Source organism: Ranitomeya imitator, chromosome 5 (genome assembly GCF_032444005.1).
Source record: "Ranitomeya imitator isolate aRanImi1 chromosome 5, aRanImi1.pri, whole genome shotgun sequence".
In the NCBI taxonomy this organism is placed as follows: domain Eukaryota; kingdom Metazoa; phylum Chordata; class Amphibia; order Anura; family Dendrobatidae; genus Ranitomeya; species Ranitomeya imitator.
This window is the reverse complement of record NC_091286.1, coordinates 7,229,273-7,256,053: the sequence shown is the minus strand read 5'-3', so window position 1 is coordinate 7,256,053 and position 26,781 is coordinate 7,229,273. Positions and strand designations below refer to the sequence as shown.

At 52.8% G+C, this 26,781-nt stretch overlaps 1 protein-coding gene across 8 annotated transcripts; it reads left to right on the top strand.

Moving 5' to 3' along the window:
• The first annotated feature begins 415 nt into the window (after window positions 1–415).
• Window positions 416–26,781, top strand: VEGFA (vascular endothelial growth factor A). Of its 8 annotated transcripts, none has more exons than XM_069768264.1 (9): window positions 416–971; window positions 7,955–8,003; window positions 16,322–16,518; window positions 16,881–16,957; window positions 17,047–17,079; window positions 18,921–18,986; window positions 21,051–21,188; window positions 21,745–21,839; window positions 22,303–26,781. In XM_069768264.1, the coding sequence occupies exons 1-8, from the start codon at window positions 912–914 to the stop codon at window positions 21,809–21,811; spliced, it is 687 nt and encodes a 228-aa protein (XP_069624365.1). In that variant the 5' UTR covers window positions 416–911; the 3' UTR covers window positions 21,812–21,839; window positions 22,303–26,781. The 8 variants fall into 8 exon arrangements, with proteins under 8 accessions (XP_069624365.1, XP_069624366.1, XP_069624371.1 ...); XM_069768265.1 differs by having other exon boundaries at window positions 417–971; window positions 18,921–18,968; XM_069768270.1 differs by lacking the exon at window positions 21,051–21,188 and having other exon boundaries at window positions 418–971; window positions 18,921–18,968.

Genomic DNA, 26,781 nt, shown 5'->3' with positions numbered 1-26,781 from the left:
GTTACATAGGACTGCAGGTGAAGCTCGCTCAGTGCTGGAGGTGCAGGGTACATGTCACACTCCCTCTGGTTTTTGCCTTATGTAGATCTCTGCATCTGCTGTGTGATTTGCGTTGGGATGTGCCGTTGGATTAGATTTGCCGTGGGATCTGTTATGTGATGTGCCGTGGGATCTGTTATGTGATCTGCCGTTGGATCTGCTATGGACCTGCTCTGGGATCTGCCGTGGGATCTGCTATGGACCTGCTCTAGGATCTGCCGTGGGATGGGATCTGCCGTGGGATGAGATCTGCTCTGGGATCTGTTATGTGGTCTGCCGTGGGATCTGCTCTGGGATCTGCTGTGGGATGCGCCGTGTATTGTGCGCCCTCTGGCGGCCGCAGGCGGCGGGGCTGTATACGCGCGGACGGCTGACTGCAGCATGGAGGAGCAGCCCGAGCTCGTGGAGCGGTGCTGAGAGCGGGGGTCGTCTCGGCGCAGCTGCTGTGTCGCTGGAGCGGCCGCTGGCGGGCTCGGGGGGCGCACACAGCCCTGTGTGAGTTGGGGTCTCCTCGCCGGGGCTTATATTGGTCGCCCCTCCCCGGGGCGGGCGCTCGCTCTTTAGTCTATCGCTGGTTCTTGCTCCGGATGACACACAGCTCCGAGAAGCCGCCGGGGCAGCGCTAATCCGGCTCCTGACACCGATCGCTGGAGAGTGGGGTGCACCGGGGGTCGGCTCTCTGCTCCCGCATCGGATTACTGCAAACATGGATTGAAACTTGCTTGGCTCCAACTTTCCGTTCTGTGTGTAGTGCGGAATTGCTCCTGGAATGACCCCGGCTCCCGGGCTCTGAAGACCGACCGGCGGCACACCTGGGAGTGGGGGGTCCTCGGCTACAGCACACGGCTCCTCTGCGGATTGGACTGGGAACCATGTACTTTCTGTTCTCTTGGATATACTGGGGCTTACTGGTCTATATCTCCTCTGCCCAGGTAAGAGGCGCAGGGCTGAGGGAGCAGGCTGGTGCTGTGCTGAGCTGAGGGGAGCAGGCTGGTGCTGTGCTGAGCTGAGCTGTGCTGAGGGGAGCAGGCTGGTGCTGAGCTGTGCTGAGCTGTGCTGAGGGGAGCAGGCTGGTGCTGTGCTGAGCTGTGCTGAGGGGAGCAGGCTGGTGCTGAGCTGTGCTGAGAGGAGCAGGCTGGTGCTGTGCTGAGCTGTGCTGAGGGGAGCAGGCTGGTGCTGAGCTGTGCTGAGAGGAGCAGGCTGGTGCTGAGCTGTGCTGAGGGGAGCAGGCTGGTGCTGAGCTGTGCTGAGGGGAGCAGGCTGGTGCTGTGCTGAGGGGAGCAGGCTGGTGCTGGGCATCTGGCTGTGCGGAGCTGAGGGGAGCAGGCTGGTGCTGTGCTGAGCTGTGCTGTGGGGAGCAGGCTGGGTGCTGAGGGAGCAGGCTGGTGCTGTGCTGTGCAGAGGGGAGCAGGCTGGTGCTGTGCTGTGCAGAGGGGAGCGTGCTGTGCTGTGCAGAGGGGAGCAGGCTGGTGCTGTGCTGTGCAGAGGGGAGCAGGCTGGTGCTGTGCTGTGCAGAGGGGAGCAGGCTGGTGCTGTGCTGTGCAGAGGGGAGCAGGCTGGTGCTGTGCTGTGCTGAGGGAGCAGGCTGGTGCTGGGCTGTGGGGAGCAGGCTGGTGCTGGGCTGTGGGGAGCAGGCTGGTGCTGTGCAGAGGGGAGCAGGCTGGTGCTGGGCTGTGGGGAGCAGGCTGGTGCTGGGCTGTGCAGAGGGGAGCAGGCTGGTGCTGTGCTGTGGGGAGCAGGCTGGTGCTGTGCTGTGGGGAGCAGGCTGGTGCTGTGCTGTGGGGAGCAGGCTGGTGCTGGGCTGTGGGGAGCAGGCTGGTGCTGTGCTGTGGGGAGCAGGCTGGTGCTGGGCTGTGGGGAGAAGGCTGGTGCTGTGCTGTGGGGAGCAGGCTGGTGCTGTGCTGTGGGGAGCAGGCTGGTGCTGTGCTGTGGGGAGCAGGCTGGTGCTGTGCTGAGGGGAGCAGGCTGGTGCTGTGCTGAGGGGAGCAGGCTGGTGCTGGGCTGTGCTGAGGGGAGCAGGCTGGTGCTGGGCTGTGCTGAGGGGAGCAGGCTGGTGCTGTGCTGAGGGGAGCAGGCTGGTGCTGGGCTGTGCTGAGGGGAGCAGGCTGGTGCTGGGCTGTGGGGAGCAGGCTGGTGCTGGGCTGAGGGGAGCAGGCTGGTGCTGGGCTGTGCTGAGGGGAGCAGGCTGGTGCTGTGCTGAGGGGAGCAGGCTGGTGCTGGGCTGTGCTGAGGGGAGCAGGCTGGTGCTGGGCTGTGGGGAGCAGGCTGGTGCTGGGCTGAGGGGAGCAGGCTGGTGCTGGTGCTGGGCTGAGGGGAGCAGGCTGGTGCTGTGCTGTGGGGAGCAGGCTGGTGCTGTGCTGTGGGGAGCAGGCTGGTGCTGGGCTGAGGGGAGCAGGCTGGTGCTGGGCTGTGCTGAGGGGAGCAGGCTGGTGCTGTGCTGTGGGGAGCAGGCTGGTGCTGTGCTGAGGGGAGCAGGCTGTGCTGAGGGGAGCAGGCTGGTGCTGGGCTGAGGGGAGCAGGCTGGTGCTGGGCTGAGGGGAGCAGGCTGGTGCTGGGCTGTGCTGAGGGGAGCAGGCTGGTGCTGTACTGGGTGCCGGTGCCCTCCGCGCCCACATGTCACTGCTCTCCTGACCCCGCCGTGTACAGCACATGTGATATTGGAGCACATAGCACTTTCCATAAATGCCCACAATACTGGGTCGCCGGGCTCAGGTGATCTGCAGGCGGCCACTGAACTTGCAGCTGACTGTTTCCCTCTGTGGGGCTGTGAATTGTGTGAACTTGGCCATGGTATATGGCGGTGCTGTGACTATTCTCTCCTCTGTACAGCAGCACGTGTGCCCAGCAGCTGGCACCGTCCTGGAGTCCTGTCACGTAATCCCACCAGTGCCATGAAGTTCAGGCAGCGGGGCTCCTGGATGGGGCTCCTGGATGGGGCTCCTGGGGGCCAGCAGATGTGATGTCGGTGCTGTCTGGCAGCAGTCATCAGTGCCTGTATATACTCTGTGTCACATCCAGTGTGACCAGGGGAGAGGGCCCGGCTCCCAGTCTGCCACATTGTCATAGATACCCGGCCGGGCAGCGTGTGACTGGACTGCTAATGGGCCCCTGAAGTTTCCCCTTCTCACTGGTCCCCTCTTCATGCTGACGACAGACCGGTAGGCCGGCTCACCAGGCGGCTCATGCTGCACGTACACTTTTTTCCAGCCCTGACACAGACGAGAGGCCTTTAAATCTCTTTCATGTGACTGGGCCCGGCTCCCCTCATCTGCCAGCAGTCACTAGGCCTCAGTCCACACTGTGAGTTCCACATGTCCCAGCTCTGACACATCACGAGGCTTTCCCTTTCTTCTCTTGCTCTGCTGAGGTTTTGGGAAGGGTCCTTGTGGCTCACAAGCAGTTTTTACAAGTAAGCCTAATTGTTTTTCCAAGCATTTACAGTTACAAAGCTCAACTAATGAGGAAGGCGAGATTGTGGCAAGACAGGCGGAGTGAGCTGCATTAACTGCTTCACTTCCTTGCAGAGTCAGTAAAGGACTGAAGTGCAGTAGCTAGTGAGACGCGTGGAGGGCCCCGGGCAGTGACCCCCTAGTTCTGCAATGGTGTCCGGCTGCTCCTTTTGTTCCTAGAGCTGTGTACTATGTAGAATAGTGGTTCCTGTTTATGACCCACCAGCTCCTGTCCACCCAATGGTGACTGTTAGTGACCTAGTGCCAGGATCCACAAGGTCATGTTGTGCGTTTGCCCTTGGCGCGGACGTGTTCTGGCTTCGCTCTCCTCTCATTCTCTCACTGTCTTTCCAACAAGTTGTGCCGGAGTTTGAGGCGACCCATCTCTGCACGTCCGCCTCTTCCAGGGGAATCCAGCTCTGGTTTTCTTCAGAACCGCCATATCGGCAGCTATGAAGAGTCGTTGTTCACAGCGAGAGCTGGAAAATCTGGGCAGAATCCAAACCTGACAGTATACAGGGGAAATCTGCGGGATTTCTATGCATATAGCTGCTAAATTGTCCTGTTGTGGCCGAGCTCGGGTCTTGCTGCACTTGTAGTTCATTTAATCCTGACATTAATTCTTTGTCCTCCCACCCTCCAAATCCATGTATTACACCCACGAAAGTTGAGGGGAAGCAATCTACAGCGTGAGGATCTCCCCTGGGAGAAATCAATGTAGAAATAAAATCCCCAGGATCACCGGATAAATATTGTTAAAAAAAAAAAAAAAAGCTTTAATGGAAAAAAAAGAGCCAAGTGAGCTGAAGCCGGCTCTGCTATAACTGGTCAGTGTCCGGCTCCACGTGGAGTGTGACACATCAGGACAGCAGCGGATGGGTCGCCTGCTGCTCAGTGACAGCCACCTAGAGTTTCTGATTTCTCTGGATTTTGGGTGTTTTCTGTCTGTGACCGTGAGACTCGGGTAGATGTTGCTCTGCTTGCACACATTGCGTGGCCGTGCTGCTCACACCTCAGCTTGCTCCGTGTTACATGTACGTGTTTTAACCCTGGCTACCATCTACGCCTCTTTCGCCCATCATTTTGTGATGCCATTGAGCGGTCAGGTGCTATGTGCATGGTTTGGGGGTGAGATGGCATCTCTCTGTGCAGGGACGAGGCTTCGTTAAGTTTTGGCGTCAGCAGTTCTCCAGCATAACTGCAGGAGAAAAGGTCACCCCACATAGCAGGGTCCTGCCGCAGCCCCTTCTGGAAGGGCTTACTGTTCCTGCCATGGCTACAAGGACAGGCAGGTCCTGCAGTGACTGTTCAGGTTTAATTCTGTCCTTGGAGAGACTTCTTCAGTATTCCTGAGCACTAATCCCTGAGCGGACCTCCAGGCAGGAGACAGGTGCAGGCACAGTGATCCTGGAATGACAGCGGAGAGTTAATGTCACAGCTAGCTAATCGCCTGCATCACAATGTGACCGAGTTCAGATCACTGCTGACTGTCAAGGTCCTTCCTGTGCTGCGGCCCCAGGAAAGGTTCGCACCAAGGCCTCCTGGGAAGGTTTGGCCCCGGGAAAGGTTCGCACCAAGGCCTCCTGGGAAGGTTCGGTTCCGGGAAAGGTTCGCACCAAGGCCTCCTGGTTGTGGTATTGGCTCCAGGCAGTGACTTCATTGGTCTCTAGACAGAAGCCCTCCAGTGCGGACCCCATCTATAGTCCACGTTCATTCTTGTTCTCTTCAATTAGAATTTTAGATGAGATTAGTGATGAATACCCAGAAAAGCTCCAGAAGTGTTACCGCTCCTGTGAGGTCTTCCTTAGTATCAGCAGACATAGGAATTACATATTACACGTCCCTCTGTGTGGCTGGCCTCCGCCGGCTGTCCTCACATGCCACGACTGGCCTCCGCCGGCTGTCCTCACATGCCACGACTGGCCTCCACCGGCCGTCCTCACATGCCACGACTGGCCTCCATTGACTGTCCTCACATGCCACGACTGGCCTCCGCCGGTTGTCCTCACATGCCACGACTGGCCTCCGCCGGCTGTCCTCACATGCCACGACTGGCCTCCGCCGGCTGTCCTCACATGCCACGACTGGCCTCCGCCGGCTGTCCTCACATTCCACAACTGGCCGGCGGCTGTCCTCACATGCCACGACTGGCCTCCGCCAACCGTCCTCACATGCCACGACTGGCCGGCGGCTGTCCTCACATGCCACGACTGGCCTCCGCCAACCGTCCTCACATGCCACGACTGGCCTCCGCCAACCGTCCTCACATGCCACGACTGGCCTCCGCCAACCGTCCTCACATGCCACAACTGGCCTCCGCCAACCGTCCTCACATGCCACAACTGGCCTCCGCCAACCGTCCTCACATGCCACGACTGGCCTCCGCCGGCCGTCCTCACATGCCACGACTGGCCTCCGCCGGCCGTCCTCACATGCCACGACTGGCCTCCGCCAGCCGTCCTCACATGCCACGACTGGCCTCCGCCAGCCGTCCTCACATGCCACGACTGGCCTCCGCCAACCGTCCTCACATGCCACGACTGGCTTCCGCCGGCCATCCTCGCATGCCACGACAGGCCTCCGCCGGCCATCCTTTCTCGCATGCCACGACTGGCCTCCGCCATCTTTCCTCGCATGCCACGACTGGCCTCCGCCATCTTTCCTCGCATGCCACGACTGGCCTCCGCCATCTTTCCTCGCATGCCACGACTGGCCTCCGCCAACCTTCCTCGCATGCCACGACTGGCCTCCGCCGGCCGTCCTCGCATGCCACGACTGGCCTCCGCCGGCCGTCCTCGCATGCCACGACTGGCCTCCGCCGGCCGTCCTCGCATGCCACGACTGGCCTCCGCCGGCCGTCCTCGCATGCTACGACTGGCCTCCGCCAACCGTCCTGGCATGCCACGAATGGCCTCCGCCAACCGTCCTTGCATGCTACGACTGGCCTTCGCCAACCGTCCTTGCATGCTACGACTGGCCTCCGCCAACCGTCCTGGCATGCCACGAATGGCCTCCGCCAACCGTCCTTGCATGCTACGACTGGCATTCGCCAACCGTCCTTGCATGCTACGACTGGCCTCCGCCGGCCGCCTCAGCCCCCATAGTTGTAATGTTACGGCGTGTCCTGTAGTGTTCTCTTGAGTCTGGTCTGGGCCTAGTTCATCGTCCTGGTGAAGTGTCCACAGTACAGAATTGCAGATTTGTCCGTATTTTATTAGATTTCATGTCATTTGCTTGGACATAGTAAAATCTAAGCTGAGCCTGTGTGTTGTGGGTGCGGGAGGCCGCCACTGTACATTATATATTATCATATGGTGGTAGTCGGGCACAGGACACCCAGGGTGACGTTTTGCTTGTGTTACGCAATGTTTCAGCCTGTGTGCTGCTCGGGTAATTGGATCGTAGACTTTAGACCCAGCGGAGCCTGTAACATGTCTGCAGCTCACAACACGGCTCTGCTGCTGTTTGTTTTGCTATGGACTGACCTTCAGATATGAGGCACACAGGACGGCAGGGCTGATGGGACACATGAGGGAGTGTTCTGCTCCTAGAAGTTTTCCATTTGACTGCTGGAGATTTACCTCTGACACCGGTCACCTCGCTTTCTGGATTCCACCATGACCGTGTACTGACAGGGGAGGCAGTCCTCAGCGGAAGCCATGAAAGGCAGGGAAGTCATTGACTATCCATTGCCATGATGATGGTTTCCTATTGTTCTGGCCTAATGGTTTCTGGATTCCACCATGACAGTATACTGACAGGGGAGGCAGTCCTCAGCGGAAGCCATGAAAGGCAGGGAAGTCATTGACTATCCATTGCCATGATGATGGTTTCCTATTGTTCTGGCCTAATGGTTTCCTGTGTTGTAGATTACATCTCTACTCTCAGACACACAGTTGTAGCAGAGTATCGCTGCAGCGGCATAAACCTGTGTAGCTACAGATCAGAGCTGGCACCTGCGGGATCATGAGGACATAGGAAAACTAAGACAAGCCCAAAATCAAATAAAACATGAGCTCTAAAGGCCACAGAGGACGGGGAGGAAACCGGATGCTGCCCTGCCCCACACCGTGCCGCAGCCGTGTGATGGCGGGAGACACTTCTCACATACGTGCCCTCAGCCTCACAGTCCTGCAGTTTGCCCAGCTGCGGCTACACCCTTCAATAACATTGCCGTGTATGGGGAGGATCCTGCTTTCTGTGTAAATAGTGGACAGGCCACAGGAGGATAACATTCTCCTAAATAACGTTATTGCCCCGGCCTCATGGCACCCTCTGGGTCCTTTCTAGGAATCAGATGTGCCCTGTGATGCTGCACGCCGTGATCTGTGCACGCCGTGATCTGGGCTGGGACGCTCTGCCACTTTCCAACTAAAACTTGTCTGACTTCTGAGATTGCCCTTTAGTTTCTTTCATGTTATCTAATCAGTGTCCTCATAGTTTTCTTTTCTTTCTGTTTCCTGCAGTTTTCTCTGGCAGCCCCCACGCAAGAAAAAGAGCAGAAACCCACAGAAGGTAAGGACGGTTCCTAATAGATGCATTTTTTTTATTCATTTTTTTTTTTTTCTGGACCAGTTTCTGATCCAGGATCTGTACAGATGTTTCTTAGCGCTGGGGATCATGAGACACATGCACTTCTATGGTACGGTGTGGTTGTCAGATCCTATTCTAGTGTAAAGCCCTCATACACATTAGACAAGTTGGCCAAATCTGCCAGTTTCAGCGAGATCAACCAACTGCTTAATGTGCATAGTGTCCTCCCAACCATCCCCGATAGATTTTCCGGAACCTAAGATCAGGTGGTTGGAGTTCAGGCGACAGCGGAGTGATGGGCACCTGGCCAGATGATATTATTGGCGGCTCTCGGAGGATAGAGGATCCCTAAGCTGAGTGATCCTGTGTATGGAGAGTCTGGAGCAATGGCGGTGGCCTTATGAACGATCCTATGTATGGAGAGTCTGGAGCAATGGCGGTGGCCTTATGAGCGATCCTATGTATGGAGAGTCTGGAGCAATGGCGGTGGCCTTATGAGCGATCCTGTGTATGGAGAGTCTGGAGCAATGGCGGTGGCCTTATGAACGATCCTATGTATGGAGAGTCTGGAGCAATGGCGGTGGCCTCTTATGAGCGATCCTGTGTATGGAGAGTCGGGAGCAATGGCGGTGGCCTCTTATGAGCGATACTGTGTATGGAGAGTCTGGAGCAATGGCGGTGGCCTCTTATGAGCGATACTGTGTATGGAGAGTCTGGAGCAGTGGCGGTGGCCTCTTATGAGTGATCCTGTGTATGGAGAGTCTGGAGCAATGGCGGTGGCCTTATGAGCGATCCTGTGTATGGAAAGTCTGGAGCAATGGCGGTGGCCTTATGAGCGATCCTGTGTATGGAGAGTCTGGAGCAATGGCGGTGGCCTTATGAGCGATCCTGTGTATGGAGAGTCTGGAGCAATGGCGGTGGCCTCTTAATAGTGATCCTGTGTATGGAGAGTCTGGAGCAATGGCGGTGGCCTTTTTATAAGCGATCCTGTGTATGGAGAGTCTGGAGCAATGGCGGTGGCCTTATGAGCGATCCTGTGTATGGAGAGTCTGGAGCAATGGCGGTGGCCTTTTATGAGCGATACTGTGTATGGAGAGTCTGGAGCAATGGCGGTGGCCTTATGAGCGATCCTGTGTATGGAGAGTCTGGAGCAATGGCGGTGGCCTTTTATGAGCGATACTGTGTATGGAGAGTCTGGAGCAATGGCGGTGGCCTTATGAGCGATCCTGTGTATGGAGAGTCTGGAGCAATGGCGGTGGCCTTATGAGCGATCCTGTGTATGGAGAGTCGGGAGCAATGGCGGTGGCCTTATGAGCGATCTTGTGTATGGAGAGTCTGGAGCTATGGCGGTGGCCTTGTGAGTGATCCTGTGTATGGAGAGTCTGGAGCAATGGCTGTGGCCTCTTATGAGCGATCCTGTGTATGGAGAGTCTGGAGCAATGGCGGTGGCCTTATGAGCGATCCTGTGTATGGAGAGTCGGGAGCAATGGCGGTGGCCTTATGAGCGATCCTGTGTATGGAGAGTCGGGAGCAATGGCGGTGGCCTTATGAGTGATCCTGTGTATGGAGAGTCTGGAGCAATGGCGGTGGCCTTATGAGTGATCCTATGTATGGAGAGTCTGGAGCAATGGCGGTGGCCTCTTATGAGTGATCCTGTGTATGGAGAGTCTGGAGCAATGGCGGTGGCCTCTTAATAGTGATCCTGTGTATGGAGAGTCTGGAGCAATGGCGGTGGCCTCTTATGAGCGATCTTGGGTATGGAGAGTCTGGAGCGGTGGCCTCTTATGAGCGATCCTGTGTATGGAGAGTCTGGAGCAATGGCGGTGGCCTGTGATGAGCTATCCTGTGTATGGAGAGTCTGGAGCAATGGCGGTGGCCTCTTATGAGCGATCTTGTGTATGGAGAATCTGGAGCAATGGCGGTGGCCTCTTATGAGCGATCTTGTGTATGGAGAGTCTGGAGCAATGGCGGTGGCCTCTTATGAGCGATCTTGTGTATGGAGAGTCTGGAGCAATGGCGGTGGCCTCTTATGAGCGATCCTGTGTATGGAGAGTCTGGAGCAATGGTGGTGGCCTTTTATGAGCGATACTGTGTATGGAGAGTCTGGAGCAATGGCGGTGGCCTCTTATGAGTGATCCTGTGTATGGAGAGTCTGGAGCAATGGCGGTGGCCTCTTATGAGCGATCCTGTGTATGGAGAGTCTGGAGCAATGGCGGTGGCCTTTTTATAAGCGATCCTGTGTATGGAGAGTCTGGAGCAATGGCGGTGGCCTTATGAGCGATCCTGTGTATGGAGAGTCTGGAGCAATGGCGGTGGCCTCTTAATAGTGATCCTGTGTATGGAGAGTCTGGAGCAATGGCGGTGGCCTTTTCATAAGCGATCCTGTGTATGGAGAGTCTGGAGCAATGGCGGTGGCCTCTTAATAGTGATCCTGTGTATGGAGAGTCTGGAGCAATGGTGGTGGCCTTTTATGAGCGATCTTGTGTATGGAGAGTCTGGAGCAATGGCGGTGGCCTCTTGTGAGTGATCCTGTGTATGGAGAGTCTGGAGCTATGGCGGTGGCCTTATGAGCGATCCTGTGTATGGAGAGTCTGGAGCAATGGCGGTGGCCTTATGAGCGATCCTGTGTATGGAGAGTCGGGAGCAATGGCGGTGGCCTCTTATGAGCGATCTTGTATATGGAGAGTCTGGAGCAATGGCGGTGGCCTTTTATGAGCGATACTGTGTATGGAGAGTCTGGAGCAATGGCGGTGGCCTCTTATGAGCGATCTTGTGTATGGAGAGTCTGGAGCTATGGCGGTGGCCTTATGAGCGATCCTGTGTATGGAGAGTCTGGAGCAATGGCGGTGGCCTCTTATGAGCGATCTTGTGTATGGAGAGTCTGGAGCAATGGCTGTGGCCTCTTATGAGCGATCCTGTGTATGGAGAGTCTGGAGCAATGGCGGTGGCCTCTTATGAGCGATCTTGTGTATGGAGAGTCTGGAGCTATGGCGGTGGCCTTATGAGCGATCCTGTGTATGGAGAGTCTGGAGCAATGGCGGTGGCCTCTTATGAGCGATCTTGTGTATGGAGAGTCTGGAGCAATGGCTGTGGCCTCTTATGAGCGATCCTGTGTATGGAGAGTCTGGAGCAATGGCGGTGGCCTTATGAGCGATCCTGTGTATGGAGAGTCGGGAGCAATGGCGGTGGCCTTATGAGCGATCCTGTGTATGGAGAGTCTGGAGCAATGGCGGTGGCCTCTTAATAGTGATCCTGTGTATGGAGAGTCTGGAGCAATGGCGGTGGCCTCTTATGAGCGATCTTGGGTATGGAGAGTCTGGAGCAGTGGCCTCTTATGAGCGATCCTGTGTATGGAGAGTCTGGAGCAATGGCGGTGGCCTCTCATGAGCGATCTTGTGTATGGAGAGTCTGGAGCAATGGCGGTGGCCTGTGATGAGCTATCCTGTGTATGGAGAGTCTGGAGCAATGGCGGTGGCCTCTTATGAGTGATCCTATGTATGGAGAGTCTGGAGCAATGGCGGTGGCCTCTTATGAGCGATCGTGTGTATGGAGAGTCTGGAGCAATGGCGGTGGCCTCTTATGAGCGATCTTGTGTATGGAGAATCTGGAGCAATGGCGGTGGCCTCTTATGAGCGATCTTGTGTATGGAGAGTCTGGAGCAATGGCGGTGGCCTCTTATGAGCGATCTTGTGTATGGAGAGTCTGGAGCAATGGCGGTGGCCTCTTATGAGCGATACTGTGTATGGAGAGTCTGGAGCAATGGCGGTGGCCTCTTATGAGCGATCCTGTGTATGGAGAGTCTGGAGCAATGGCGGTGGCCTCTTATGAGCGATCCTGTGTATGGAGAGTCTGGAGCAAAGGCGGTGGCCTTATGAGCGATCCTGTGTATGGAGAGTCTGGAGCAATGGGGGTGGCCTTTTATGAGCGATCCTGTGTATGGAGAGTCTGGAGCAATGGCGGTGGCCTCTTATGAGCGATCTTGTGTATGGAGAGTCTGGAGCAATGGCGGTGGCCTCTTATGAGTGATCCTGTGTATGGAGAGTCTGGAGCAATGGCGGTGGCCTCTTAATAGCGATCCTGTGTATGGAGAGTCTGGAGCAATGGCGGTGGCCTCTTATGAGTGATCCTGTGTATGGAGAGTCTGGAGCAATGGCGGTGGCCTCTTATGACTGATCCTGTGTATGGAGAGTCTGGAGCAATGGCGGTGGCCTCTTATGAGCGATCTTGTGTATGGAGAGTCTGGAGCAATGGCGGTGGCTGAGTGATCCTGTGTATGGAGAGTCTGGAGCAATGGCGGTGGCCTCTTATGAGTGATCCTGTGTATGGAGAGTGGAGCAATGGCGGTGGCCTCTTATGAGTGATCCTGTGTATGGAGAGTGGAGCAATGGCGGTGGCCTCTTATGAGCGATCTTGTGTATGGAGAGTGGAGCAATGGCGGTGGCCTCTTATGAGCGATCTTGTGTATGGAGAGTCTGGAGCAATGGCGGTGGCCTCTTATGAGTGATCCTGTGTATGGAGAGTCTGGAGCAATGGCGGTGGCCTCTTATGAGCGATCTTGTGTATGGAGAGTCTGGAGCAATGGCGGTGGCCTCTTATGAGCGATCTTGTGTATGGAGAGTCTGGAGCAATGGCGGTGGCCTCTTATGAGCGATCTTGTGTATGGAGAGTCTGGAGCAATGGCGGTGGCCTCTTATGAGCGATCCTGTGTATGGAGAGTCTGGAGCAATGGCGGTGGCCTCTTATGAGCGATCTTGTGTATGGAGAGTCTGGAGCAATGGCGGTGGCCTCTTATGAGCGATCTTGTGTATGGAGAGTCTGGAGCAATGGCGGTGGCCTTATGAGCGATCCTGTGTATGGAGAGTCTGGAGCAATGGCGGTGGCCTCTTATGAGCGATCTTGTGTATGGAGAGTCTGGAGCAATGGCGGTGGCCTCTTATGAGTGATCCTGTGTATGGAGAGTCTGGAGCAATGGCGGTGGCCTCTTATGAGCGATCTTGTGTATGGAGAGTCTGGAGCAATGGCGGTGGCCTCTTATGAGCGATCTTGTGTATGGAGAGTCTGGAGCAATGGCGGTGGCCTCTTATGAGCGATCCTGTGTATGGAGAGTCTGGAGCAATGGCGGTGGCCTCTTATGAGCGATCCTTTGTATGGAGAGTCTGGAGCAATGGCGGTGGCCTCTTATGAGCGATCTTGTGTATGGAGAGTCTGGAGCAATGGCGGTGGCCTCTTATGAGCGATCCTGTGTATGGAGAGTCTGGAGCAATGGCGGTGGCCTCTTATGAGCGATCCTGTGTATGGAGAGTCTGGAGCAATGGCGGTGGCCTCTTATGAGTGATCCTGTGTATGGAGAGTCTGGAGCAATGGCGGTGGCCTCTTATGAGCGATCTTGTGTATGGAGAGTCTGGAGCAATGGCGGTGGCCTCTTATGAGCGATCTTGTGTATGGAGAGTCTGGAGCAATGGCGGTGGCCTCTTATGAGCGATCTTGTGTATGGAGAGTCTGGAGCAATGGCGGTGGCCTCTTATGAGTGATCCTGTGTATGGAGAGTCTGGAGCAATGGCGGTGGCCTTATGAGCGATCTTGTGTATGGAGAGTCTGGAGCAATGGCGGTGGCCTCTTATGAGCGATCTTGTGTATGGAGAGTCTGGAGCAATGGCGGTGGCCTCTTATGAGCGATCCTGTGTATGGAGAGTCTGGAGCAATGGCGGTGGCCTCTTATGAGCGATCCTGTGTATGGAGAGTCTGGAGCAATGGCGGTGGCCTCTTATGAGCGATCTTGTGTATGGAGAGTCTGGAGCAATGGCGGTGGCCTCTTATGAGCGATCCTGTGTATGGAGAGTCTGGAGCAATGGCGGTGGCCTCTTATGAGCGATCCTTTGTATGGAGAGTCTGGAGCAATGGCGGTGGCCTCTTCCTGCACAGCATTGTGCCTCGCCATAGTAGGAAGATGTATTTATATTTTGGGCAGTTTCTATTTATTTACAAACCTAAAATAAAGTTGTTGAGATGATTTTTGCAGGATGCGGTGTGGGCGCCTTTTCCTATAAATGCGGTTGTGATAACTGTGAGCGAGTATTGAGCTCCATCTCTTGGTAGAGGCTCAGGGCGGATACTCAGGTCCTGGTCCTGACGATGGTTTAAGGCTGGAGAGCCTGATGAAGCCCTGGAATAATCCCATGGCTGATCCAGGAGGTCCTGGTGTGAGGCCGGGCCGCCTGTCCCCTTGACTCATGAGGTGGTCCATTTGCCCTGGATCTTCATGCACAGATGCGTTGTTGCCTTCTGGTTCCTTTCTGGCTGCTGCCTGGATGTGTCTCATTGTGATTTCCTTTCTCATCTAGACTGCGGCTGGTTGGAGATTAGTCAGCCCATTTATTTTAAGCTCATGATACGTGGGGATCGTGCAGCAGGCGCTTGGTTACGTAGTCACAGGGCCAGCCTAGGTCTCGGCACCCTTGAGCGTCTTCATTGTTTCCCTGCCTGCAGTCAGCAGGGGTCAGGTCTGGTAACTTGCCTATTGGTATAGCGGTTTTTACCATATCTTAATTGTTGTGCTAAAATGAAACCGATTTTTCCGAGCTGGCGGTGTGTGTGAAGCCGGCCCTCCCGTTTTCAGTATATGTGATAAGAGGGCAAGTTTCCGTGATGGCAGCAGCCGGACTTATCAGCGAAGGTTATCAACCCACGAGCCACTGCTCCGAATAAGCGCAAACATGGTGCAACGGTGAGCACGTTCCACATGGAGGCATGCTCGCCTCCCATTAACCCTTCATACTGTAAAGGTAGAATCCCAGATGCCTCACCAGTTCAGAGGGCTACATGCTGGAAGCGGGACCTTTCTTCTGCTCCTCTTCGATTTCTGTGAGGAGCACTGAGCAGCATGGAGGCCGCAGTGCCTGCTGGGATGACATTAATGGGGAGGGGAAATATTTGATTATATGGCTTCCAAGGAAATATTTCCATGCCCATACAAGAACCTGAGTGGGGGTAGGGCTGTTCTACAGTTTGTCTTAGGAGAGGGAGAAGGGGGGTTAGGACTGGCTCTCGGCAGCTGCTCTGGTGGTCTCTCCTGTTGGACCACTACTGGGGGGTCGTCTCTGGAAGTTAGCTGAGGACTCTTCTGACAGACTCGGTGGAGCGCAGCGGCTCCAGATGTTGGTGGCCGTATCTCCAGGACCTTGTCCTCCAATGTAGGGACTGTGTAACGGACTATGATGGAAGCGGCGTGAAGGCTTATTCCATGTTGTAATATGCTGCGGTGTAGAGTACTATTACATCTTACGTGACCGAGCCCAGGGGAGTAAATCAGTTTGTTTTGCAACAAGTGTTTAACTTTCCAGAATCTGCCTGTAAAGGGGGTAATGGTGTGTCGTAAGAGGGGTGCGGCAGCTGGAAAGTCTCAGCACTGCTACCAGTCCCTGGCTGGGATGCCGGTGGGGGGGGATTTTTAAGAGCTTTTATTTCTAATCCTCGAGGCCAATGAAACAATCATCCGGGGTGCAGAAACTGCAGGGGAATGTTTCCTGCTAATCTGGGCACCATGTGGCTCCAAGCCCTGCTGACTGGGAGGCTTTGTCCACTTGTCGAGGAGATATGGCGGCTAATTAGCTCCCTCACACATAGCAAGAATCGACTGGAAATTAGCGTGGATCTGTTCTGGAAAATGAGCCTAAATTCTGGGTGTCGGAAAATGTTCTCTCTATGGCTATGTGCACACGATGCAGATTTAGTGCAGAACTGCACTGTGATTTACAGTACTATGTAAATCAATGTGGAAAAAAACGCTGTGCAGAAAAATCAGCGCAGAAACGCTGCAGATTTCAAAGAAGTGCATGTCCCTTCTTTTGTGCAGTTCTGCAGCGTTTCTGCACCCCTCCATTAATAGAAATCCGCAGTGGTAAAAACTGCAGAAAATCCGCACAAAATCTGCATCAATTCCAGACTAAAAACGCACTAAAACCGCAGCAAATCCGCAGCTGCGGATTCTGCCAGGAGATGCGGATTTTGTGCACCTCTTTTCCTGCGTGTGCACATAGCCTTACTGTGATTGCTTAGAATGAATGGGCTGTAAATGCAACCCCAAGCTATCCGCCCATTTCTCCTATGTTTGGGGACCTGATGCCGCAGCCACCATTCACATAAGGCTGTTATTTCTCCCCGGTCCACCCTCAATGGCCGAGCAGCCACTTGCGATCCTATTGCCTTACTCACCTTGTCGTCTCCTGAGGGATGGCTCTGACGCATTGTGGTATACATAATGGTATGGCTGCCGTGCTGACCACCTTGTCTTTCCTCTCCAGTTGTGCCATTTATAAAGGTCTACGAGCGCAGCATGTGTCAGGAGCGAGATACCTTGGTGGATATCTACCAGGAGTATCCTGACGAGGTGGAGTTCATCTTCAAGCCTTCTTGCGTTCTCCTTAAGAGGTGTGCTGGATGCTGCAGCGATGAGAATTTCGAGTGTGTCCCCACGGAGTGGTACAATGTCACCATGCAGGTAGGTGCCGGCCCGTCATCCCCTTTCCTGGCATGTTTCACAACGCATGGCCTGCTGCACGTAATTCCATTCCAGCTTCTGATAAACTTTTACTGAGACGCACAGATTAACATTCTTGGGTAACTGGGCCATGACTGCGTATTTGTACGTGATGGTCAGCTTGCATGCATCTGCGTCATGCCACGTTCCTACAGCCAGGGCCAGATCCTTAGGGAGCGTCAGCCTGCGAGGCTCCCACGTTGGGAGCCACTGTTCTATTGTTTCACGTGGGCTCCATGTTCTTCTAGACCTCCACATGTCTCCTACGGATCACAGGCAGGTGTTGATGTAATGTTCAGTCGTCTTCCGCTTCTTTCTTGCAGATCTTGAGGATGAGGCCTCACCTGAGTCAGCTGTATGTGGAGAAGAGCTTCCAGCAGCACAGCCGCTGTGAGTGCAGGTGAGACTCCCCTGCTCCCCGTGTCTACTTCTCCTGCACCAAACACAGCTGCCTGAAAATACATTCAATTATTATTTTTTATTTTGCAGACAAAAGAAAGAAATTAAAGGCAAACAGGAAAAGTAAGTGGTGCTTTTTTTTGTGTGTGCGATTCCACCCATGTCTTCTCCTGCAGCAGGAGGCAACTGGACGTGTCAGTAAGGACTCCTGCAAGGGTTAATCTATCATACTGGAGGGCTCGGCATTGATACGACGTTATTGCCGCTGATGCTCCTCAGTGGACAATGTGTGGTAGACGTGGCGAACCTGGCGTTTCTGCCTCTAACTGTGCTGATGGAGGGCTCCGCGGCCCTTCATGCCTCGGGGACATTCAGCTTTTGCGGTGATGATGGATTATGAGTCCAGTACTCCTAACCTGTGAGTGGAGCATGACCTAGATTATTCGCATGTGCTCATCTCTCTGCACAAATGTATAGTGTAACCCCGGATGCACTGCTCATACACTCGTCCTAGTGCCTAAAGTTTCCTCACCTCAGTCTGCTGTGTTCCCAGCTCCCAGCTCTATGAGCGACTGTCCGCCAGACCCCATAACTAAAATGCATTCCTGACTATGTATAGACGTATAGGAGGGGGTGAGACAGGAGCCCGGGGGAGAAGGTGAGGCGTTCAGACTCTGTCAGGACCTGTCAGCTGGCACTCGTCCCCCTGCATGGTCCAGGAGGCGAGCTGTTAACCTGTTCACACCTGCGTAGGCCACACTGTGACCGCCGGCGCTGCAGGTATCACCCCGTCCGGGGAGATCTACTAATCCAATAACACCAAATGCATTTCAGAGATGAAGGGCTAGGTGGGCCACTGCTGCTTTTACCGCTGCTTTGTCTGCTTGCTTTTCTGCTGGTCACTGCCTTTTTGTTTTCAGTCCATTATATTTCGGGTGCGCACCTGTTGGATGATGTGGTGATGGCACAGTCTTAGAGCAAGTGTGTATTGGTTAGTAGAGACCCCAGGTCTCATAAATGTAGGGGTCTTCATCATAGAGACTGGAAGTGCACAGATACCTGCTGGGACGTGGAGTAAGGCTCTGAAAAGAAATGGAATGACTGGAGGGCATATCCCATGATGCTCTGCTGTAGAAAGGCCCCTTGGAGAGAGATGTTTTTCCTATTAAGCTTACTATTAATATCCAGCCACGTGTAGGAAAGGTCACCTCTGCTGTCCGTGCAGCACATAATGAGGCGGAAGGAGATAGCCGAGCCCAAGATAAATGGGGTAACCCAGTTCCCTTCTCACCGCCAACGTGTGCACACTGATAAAGCTGCCCTGTGCTGTCTGCGATCACCGCCGCTCCGCGTGCTAACGGCAGCTATCCCGTGTGACGAGGGCCTAGTCATAGTGAAGTGCTTCTAGCAGCAGGCACCTGACCCATCTGCCATTGTGAGAGATGGGGCGCTCATTAACTATTGCACCAGATTTGTGTTTTGATCATCTTCTTCTCTCGCATGTTACCTGAAATCGTCCCTGGAGTTGGAGGAATGCTCTGCAGGCGGCTGCGTCCCGGGGTAATAGATGCATGTCCGTGCCTCTCAGTTGGGAAACTTTAGAGACTTGACAAGTGTTAGGTTCCTGCCAATCTGATGATGTCCTCATCTTTGTTACTGTGAATAGACGTGTGCAGACCCGCGACTAATAATAATGAGCATGCCTGCACAGATCTGTCGCCTTTCTGGGCCTCTGTATGCAGCGCTGACCACAGATGTAATGGCCGTGTCCAGTGGCTTCGTCTCGCCTCTGCTTCATAGTGCACGAAGACTGGAGACGTGATGGCAGCTCCGGCTCTTCGCTGGCCGCTGCGTTGTGTCATGACACCGCTCTGCTCTGCACATAGTCCCCTGATTTTGCTCTAGTTTCTCTCGTTTTTTGCCCTTTCTCTGTCTCTCGCTCTGTTTTATTTTTTTTCTTCCAGAAAAGCAAAACAAGGGAAGGGCCATAAACGAAAGCGCAAGAAAATCCGGTACAAATCGCACCGTTTGTACGTTTGTATCGTGTGCTCACTAAATCCCAGCCACCTATAAGAATCCCGGCATTGTCACCTCATTGCATTAAGGCGATGTTCACACTGGGCGTCTTTGCTGCTTTTTTTTTTTATGCCAATTTTCAGCAGTAGATCTCTCTATGGGATTTCAGAAATCTCATGCACACAGCTTGGTTTTTTATGATCCGTATTTTGTTCTTTGCGGTGTTTTTTGCAGCATGTCACTTCTTTCAACTTTTTTCACCCATTGAATCGAACGGAAAAAAACGCCATGAAAAATGCAGCATTTTCGTTTTTGCCGCAGCTTATTTCCTGCCAAGCACTCAGGTTTTGCTGCAGAAAAAAAAACGCAGAAAAAACACTTAGTATGAACTTGGCCTAGTTAATCCCATTAATCTGCTCGTGTGGCTTCTGGATTGGGGGTCAATAAAACCTGAGAATCTCCCACTTGTGATGTAATTGGAGGTGGTGGTGGGGCGGCATCTTGGCCTGTCTGAATGTCATCATGAGACTCCAGCTTTCTGTGTATCCGGGGTCTCCGCCTGCTGGACCTCCTGTCGCCGGCAGTGATTATATGGTGTCTGAATCTCCACAGCTGACGTCTTCTCTTCTGCTCCACTGTCTCGTCAGATCTCATGATTACATTGGGTCGGCTCATGGTGGTGGCTTGTGGCAGCACTGGTGGTGGGGCACTTGCATTGGCGCCTACCCGAATTATATTGATATTTGCTTTGCTGAAAAGAACCCTTTTTTTTTTCTTTTTATTGTGACTATACATGTTGCAGTGAAAAATCCCAATGTGTAACCCCGTCCTGTGCTAGCGGTGCAGTCACAATGCCGCCTGCTTACTGTGGTGTGACCGCGGCTCAGTATTACCACTTCTGTGAATGCAGCAGTCTCTCTTGGAGCCAAAGTGAAAGTGTCGTCCGCAGCTCGCCATAAATATTAACGAGATTAGTTGAGGGATCCCTTTAATATTAGTCCAAACAAGGATTCGGTGGGAAAGGCGGTGGGGTTTTTCTTTTTTACTCTGGGGGGGGTCTGATCTTGAAAATGTCAAGGTGATGGCTCCACTCCTGTGAGTGTGTTTTGTCTACGAGGTCGGGCATCTCCTCTAGTTTTGTCTACATGAGTTTTACTGTGTGCGCTTCACCTTGGGTCCTGTAGTGAGACTGCAGTACATTTAGTACAGACTCTTGTAACCAACCCGCAGAGAAGAACTGAAATGGCTGACTTATTGCCCCACAGGAAAATGACACTAAAACTGTTCATCTGGCACACACAACCCTATGCTTACCGTTAATATTGGGCAGAGGGGGGCGGCATGCCACAGGTGGGCAGAAGGGGGTGGCATGCCGCAGGTGGGCAGAGGGGGGCGGCATGCCGCAGGTGGGCAGAGGGGGGCGGCATGCCGCAGGTGGGCAGCCATTTGTGTTCATCTCCTGCTCACATGGAGAGATATATACCGTACTGTGTGGGGTCATCACTCGCGGCTGCTTACTCTCTTTGCTTGTCTTCTTTATACTCTTAACACTAACGTCCTGCATTTGGAGGGCAGAATTAATTACAGATAATTTGTACCCAAACTTCTTTCTTCATTTAGCCTAATCCTGAAGATGGTTCCTTACCGCTGCTAACACCGTACATTACACCCTAAATGCCCTTGTCTCCTTCCAAATGCAGCGTGTGGCTTCCTAACGCTGTGCTGTCTGCTTGCTCTTACCCTGAATAATGATCCTAACGCAGGAAGGTGGCGGGTGAGCGACCATGAGGTGGAGACGCGGACCCCACCAGCTGTATCTGTATTTCTGAGGGCGGCCAGATGTCTACACTGAACCTGTTGGGTTGTGTTACCATATGCTATGGTGGCACCGCTCCGTACTGTCACAAGTCAGGGCGACCACCTTCTCCTGAACGTGGACATGCCGGGGGCTGGTGGTCGCTCTAGAGGTCTGCGGGGATGGAGGGATTGCTTGTAATGTGTTCAGGAGTTTTGCATGTTGACGTTTCTCTTGCTGTTGCGCTGTAGCTTAGAACTCTTTTTCCTTTTGCTTTTTGCAGTCATTGTGAGCCTTGCACAGACACAGAGAGGAGAAAACACTTGTTTATCCAAGACCCCCAGACCTGTAAATGCTCCTGTAAAAACACAGACTCACGTTGCAAAACGAAGCAGCTTGAGTTAAACGAAAGGACTTGCAGGTTGGTTCATCTTACATGTGGGAGAAATCTGTAAAGTTAGAGCTGCTTCTTCTGCTCATCGCTGGCTGACGTCCTGGAGGACAGTGCTGCCTTCACTGTTCTTTTCTGTGTTTGCTTCCTATCTGTGCACATCAGTCACACATGCGCCCCCATGACGGCTGCCATACCTGCAGGGAGGCTTAATGCCTGCTCAGTTAATCTCTCGGGGGGCTCGCAGCAGTAACCCTGAGCCCCCCATGTATGTGACGGCATGTTCTTGTAGCTTCATGGACCATTCCTGGAGCAAGCCTCCCTACTTGTGTGCAGCCGGCGGCCTCTCAAGATATTAAGGGTGGATAATAGAGCCGCCATGCAAGGTCATGTGGTATGAAGGGGAAGACGTGACCTTCTCCTCCCTGCTGTACGTCCGTGTCCATCAATTACCCACTGTACCCCTACCCATGTACATCGTAGTGTAGGGCATTGATGTGCAGCATCTGCTCCTTCAATGTCTAGCTAAATCTTGACACCGTTTTCCCTGAGGAGCCATTTAGAGCAGTTTGTTGTCTTTCACTAGGAGAGGCAAGAAGCCTAGCGCCCACCAGCCATATGCGGCCCCCTATTCTGCTGACCTCGCTCACTAACATGCGCTCTGCCACCCCTTACAGCAAAGTAAGTGACCCCAAATAACAACTGTATATGTCACCTGAATGCTTCTGTGTTGTCCGTCCAGCTTTTAGGATGAGGGTAAGGTTACGTCATATGTCTACATGTCGGCCAGGAAGCATCGGCGTAACGTGGGAACCTCTGAGTGGCTGCCTTGGCTTTCTGGAGCCCTCTCTTCAGACGAGTCACTTCTACTAGTGCTTACTTGGTTACGTCTCCACCGTGACTAATGGCTTCTCGTCTCTCCTTTATGCAACACTGGCTACACCTTGTGCAAAAATGATTAATGTTTCTGTGTTGCCCCATGATATTTTTCGAGTAACGTCAGAGCAGAAGTGTACCACAAGTAGCTAGATGTATGTCGTGGTGTAGATGTGGCTTCTTGTCCTCTCTGAATGTAATTCCTAAAGTTTTTCAATATTTCTGTGTTGTTGCTGAAAATTAAACTCTTATTTTGTTTCTCCCAAAGATGTGAAAAACCGCGGCGGTGAAACGAGGAGAGCGTCTCTAGAAAGAGACAAAATGGAGTGAAAATGAAGGATCGAAACTCGGCACAGCACTTTGGTTCTCATGCATTCCGCGTCCCCCCGGAGGGAAAGAATAGCCGTATTATTCAGTAAACGCCATTTCTCCTTCTCCTTTTTCAAAATTGATGCTGCTACACATCGAGAGCCAGAACAGCGGGGTCATAACTCTTTTGGATTCTTATATATTATAATTAACTATAGATATATAAATATATACATATATTTGTGTATGTATATATATATATATATTGGATTTTTCTTAACAAAATAACAATTTACCGGACTTTAAACGCCAACCGAAACTTTTTTTTTTTTTCACTTACGTACGTGAGGGATGGCTACTCAGCTGATGCTAACCTCTAATAATTATTCTGGATCATATTCTATTATAAGTTTCTGCTGAACCAGTACACAAGAGGCAAAAAAACAAAACAAAATCAGATCAAAGGTCAAAGAAGCCCCGCTGAGATGTTCTGGAGTCCTACAGCTGCAAAACTCGATCCTTCACCAAACTTTCCCTGTGCCCTCTGCAGATAGACTCATTGAGGGGTCGGAGACTAACCGGTGCCAGAGGTTGGCCAGAGACGGCGTCATTGCCCATCGTGCACAGTTTCTGCCCTGGAGGAACTTTATCTTTTGGCATCTACTGTCGGCTGGTGTGTGTGTATTGATTTTTGGTATGTTCTCTATTCAGAAATGGAAAGGCTTTTGGGAAAAGGAAAAACAGTCTATTTCCTATGGACATTTTTACTCTATGCCCTTCCCAAATGATGTGACCCATTGGCTCCGTTTTGTCAGGCCTATTCTGAGCCGGTGCCAGTTGTATCTCTGTGGTCTTAATACAACACTAAAAGACTTTTGCGAGATCTTGATTTTTTTTTTCTGAGTCTGGACCAAAATCAAGGAGGTCACAAGAGAGGAATGCTTCCAGACGGTGTGCAGACCTGGCGGTAATCACTAGAATCCATTGGGACTTGTATTCTCCCAGTGAGCAGTCGGCAAATGACGTGAACTCTTGTACATTGAGTTAATTACTCACCCCAGTGAGGAAGACTCACTCATAATGAGTGGAAATGACTATATTAAGAGTATGAATCGCTCAATGAGTGCAGCTTGCTGTTATATGACTTGGACTTGTATATGTTGAGTGAGACTGCCTTCCAGTGGGTGAATGGTTTCCCCACCCAACTCCTCGAACCAGGACTGGCTTAGCATGTCTGAGAAACCCAGTATGTCCTCCTAACACCGTGAGTCCTGGAGCTGGTGGAGTCACTAGAATCTGTAGAAGCGCGTTCACTGTAGCCTTGCCTATGTATCTCATGTATACAGACACACACACACCTGTTCTAAGGTTCCACGTGCCTTGCAGCCTAGAAGTGACTGAGGCTCTTGCTCCTTCACCCCGAGACCCTGAGCTGTTTTCTGGTTAAAGGACTTCAGTGCCGATGAAAGATTAACTGATCAGCGCATGACACAAATAAAGGGTTGATCCCTGCATGAGGGACTTGGCTCCTTTGCTGCTAGACTGTGTTAGATGAAATCCCTGTGTACACTGCAATGATGTCTAGGAAGCCTTTTCACTGGGGGGTAGGGGGTTGCCGTAAAGTTACCTGTGTGGATGAATATGCGCGGTGGTCGGTGCCATTATCCAGTGTAAGGCAGAGCATCTCGGATGCTGGTCATCTCGTATGAAGACGACGCATAGAGCGGGGCCCTTACTCTAGTGCCAAATTCAGACATGGACTCGCACGTACAATAAGTGCCTTTGTAGGACCTAAAGCACATGGCAAGTCATCTGATGGCCCTGGCTAGGTGGATCATGGGTGGGGGCAAGGGTCTGTAATGAGCCACAGCTTGGACAGGGGAGCCCTGTAGTGTGTGTATGTGTATACATGGATGCAGAGCCGCTCGTCCACTTATTTAATGCCCCCTGTATTCAGACAGCGGAGGAGGGTACAGTATTTCTTTTGTTCTATTTAAGATAATTTATACAATTACAAATACATTAATTGTCCAATGTTTTTATCTGTTCTCCTTGGTGGTTTTCTTTAATATGTTCTTTTCAGGCCATTGCTACCTTCACTGGTGCAGGAGGCGAGTTGTTGGGCATGGAGGGTGGGACAGAGGACATCACTTGTCATGATGAGGCCTCCTCCTGTCCATCACCCTTCTGCTCAGATATTGGAGTCTGCTGGATCTGGGTTCATGCTTTTATAATGGGTGTTTAGAGGCTATGGGATCAGAAGGATAGTCCTAGTCACGCATCCTTCTCTAGGGTGGAGACGGGTAGACTGAAAGTGCTGGAGATGCACCACCGCTCCGGAGCCATCTACCCTCTAGATGAAGGCTCCCATCTGGCCTGCGGTGAAGGCCCTCTGCTCACAATAGCTGCTTGTCCAGATCTCTTCCTTGTCTCGGCTGCCTGTTCTGTGGAACCCATGATATAGGGCAATGTCTTGTTAGTCCCTCGCCCGGACGTGTCCCCATGACTGCAAAACCAGCTGTATGCAGCAGTAACGTTTGTATGGCAGTATTTTTTGTATTTATTGCATACTGTTATGTGACCGTGCACACAACTGCAAAACAAATCACATGTAGCAAACGGATGTCTGTCCAAGCATCGGGGGCTCTGCTCTCGCTGTGGGGGCTCTGCTCTCGCTGTGGGGGCTCTGCTCTCGCTGTGGGGGCTCTGCTCTCGCTGTGGGGGCTTTGCTCTCGCTGTGGGGGCTTTGCTCTCGCTGTGGGGGCTTTGCTCTCGCTGTGGGGGCTTTGCTCTCGCTGTGGGGGCTTTGCTCTCGCTGTGGGTGGGGCTTTGCTCTCGCTGTGGGGGGCACTGCTCTCGCTGTGGGGGCACTGCTCTCGCTGTGCAGGCCTTTGCTCTCGCTGTGGTTGGGGCACTGCTCTCGCTGTGGGGGCACTGCTCTCGCTGTGTGGGGCACTGCTCTCGCTGTGGGGGGCCTCTGCTCGAGCTGTGGGGGGCTTTGCTCTCGCTGTGGGGGGCTCTGCTCTCGCTGTGGGGGCTCTGTTCTTGCTGTGGGTGGGGCTCTGCTTTCCCTGTGGGGGGAGCTCTTCTCTCGCTGTGGGGGGCTCTGCTCTCGCTGTGCAGTTGCCCTCAGTCAGAATTTCTAGTCCAGCTTCCAGTCTGTGTTGCCCCTGCTGTATAGGTATCTTGGCCTGTCTAAGTATTTATTGTGTGGACTGTGTATATTGGGGCAGTGGTGATCATGATTTTACTATTTTGCACATGTGAATCCAACATATTCATGGGTTTTGTTGACTCTCCTGTGCACATAGAAAGCCTTGCCCTTCCGGACGTGTTGGGTTTATCCCTTTGTCCCGTATTTGAGATGCGGAGCTTTGTCGTGATTCAATCTCAGAATTGGTGAAAGGAAGGTGTCCAGGCTGACCCTCCAGAGCGGCGCGCGCTGCACTGCAGAACCATCCTCTGTGCATCGCTCTGCAGGGGCGCAGGGTCAGATTATCGGATGTAATATTTAATGCTGACTTCTTAGTCTTTCCACTGGAGTGTGACGATGAACAGTAGTGCATACAATGAGGGTGTGCGTTTTCTGTAGTCCCTTGCTCTGTGTTGTTCCATTTAGGTAATTGCTTTCAAGTGCAGGTGAGCAGGACACTGCCCTGCATTACTGTGGGCAAAGATAAATGGTCATGTGCAGTGTAAAGCAGGGCGGTCACAGGCACTGGAATACAGAGGGGACGGCCACAACCATCCAGAGCTTTAAAGTAGATCCATGTCCCCTAAAAGTGGTGGCATCGACTACACGATGGGGGTGCTCTCGTCACCGAGGCACGTGATACCTTTGGTAACTCTAGTGTTTGGTTTTTTTTGTTTTTTTTTCCCATTTCGGTTCGATATTTGTTCCTCCATCCTGTGCTCGGGTGGCTGGTCCACTTCAATAAAAAGTCATGTTTCATAGAGCAAAACGATGAACCCGACCGTTCTTACCATAGATCTCCATTGTGCTGCCTTGTGTACCGTAGTTTGGCTGAAGACCCCATATCCCAGCTTTAGTTTCCATCAGGCGCCCCCTGCGTGCTTCCTCCGCTGACTGTGAAGCTGCACGTTGACCATTTAGCGTGGCGTCGGTCACCAGTATAAGCCATTAGTGACCATGACGTCTGTACACACGGCCTCTGCCAGCCCAGGGTTCACATCTGTATATCGAGCATTACGCATACACACTACAGGTTTCCTTCTTTTTGTAAATAAATTCAAAAACACAAAAAAGTTAATTCTGCCTAACATTTTTTTTTTTAATTGTAATGTGTTTTATTTATTGGTGCTATCATTTGTTATCGTTGTGAGACGCAGTCATTAACACTTCTTTCTTTGCAGATTAAATATTATGTAGAAACATATTTATTTTTTAAAAGAAAGTATAAAGATAATGTTAAAAATA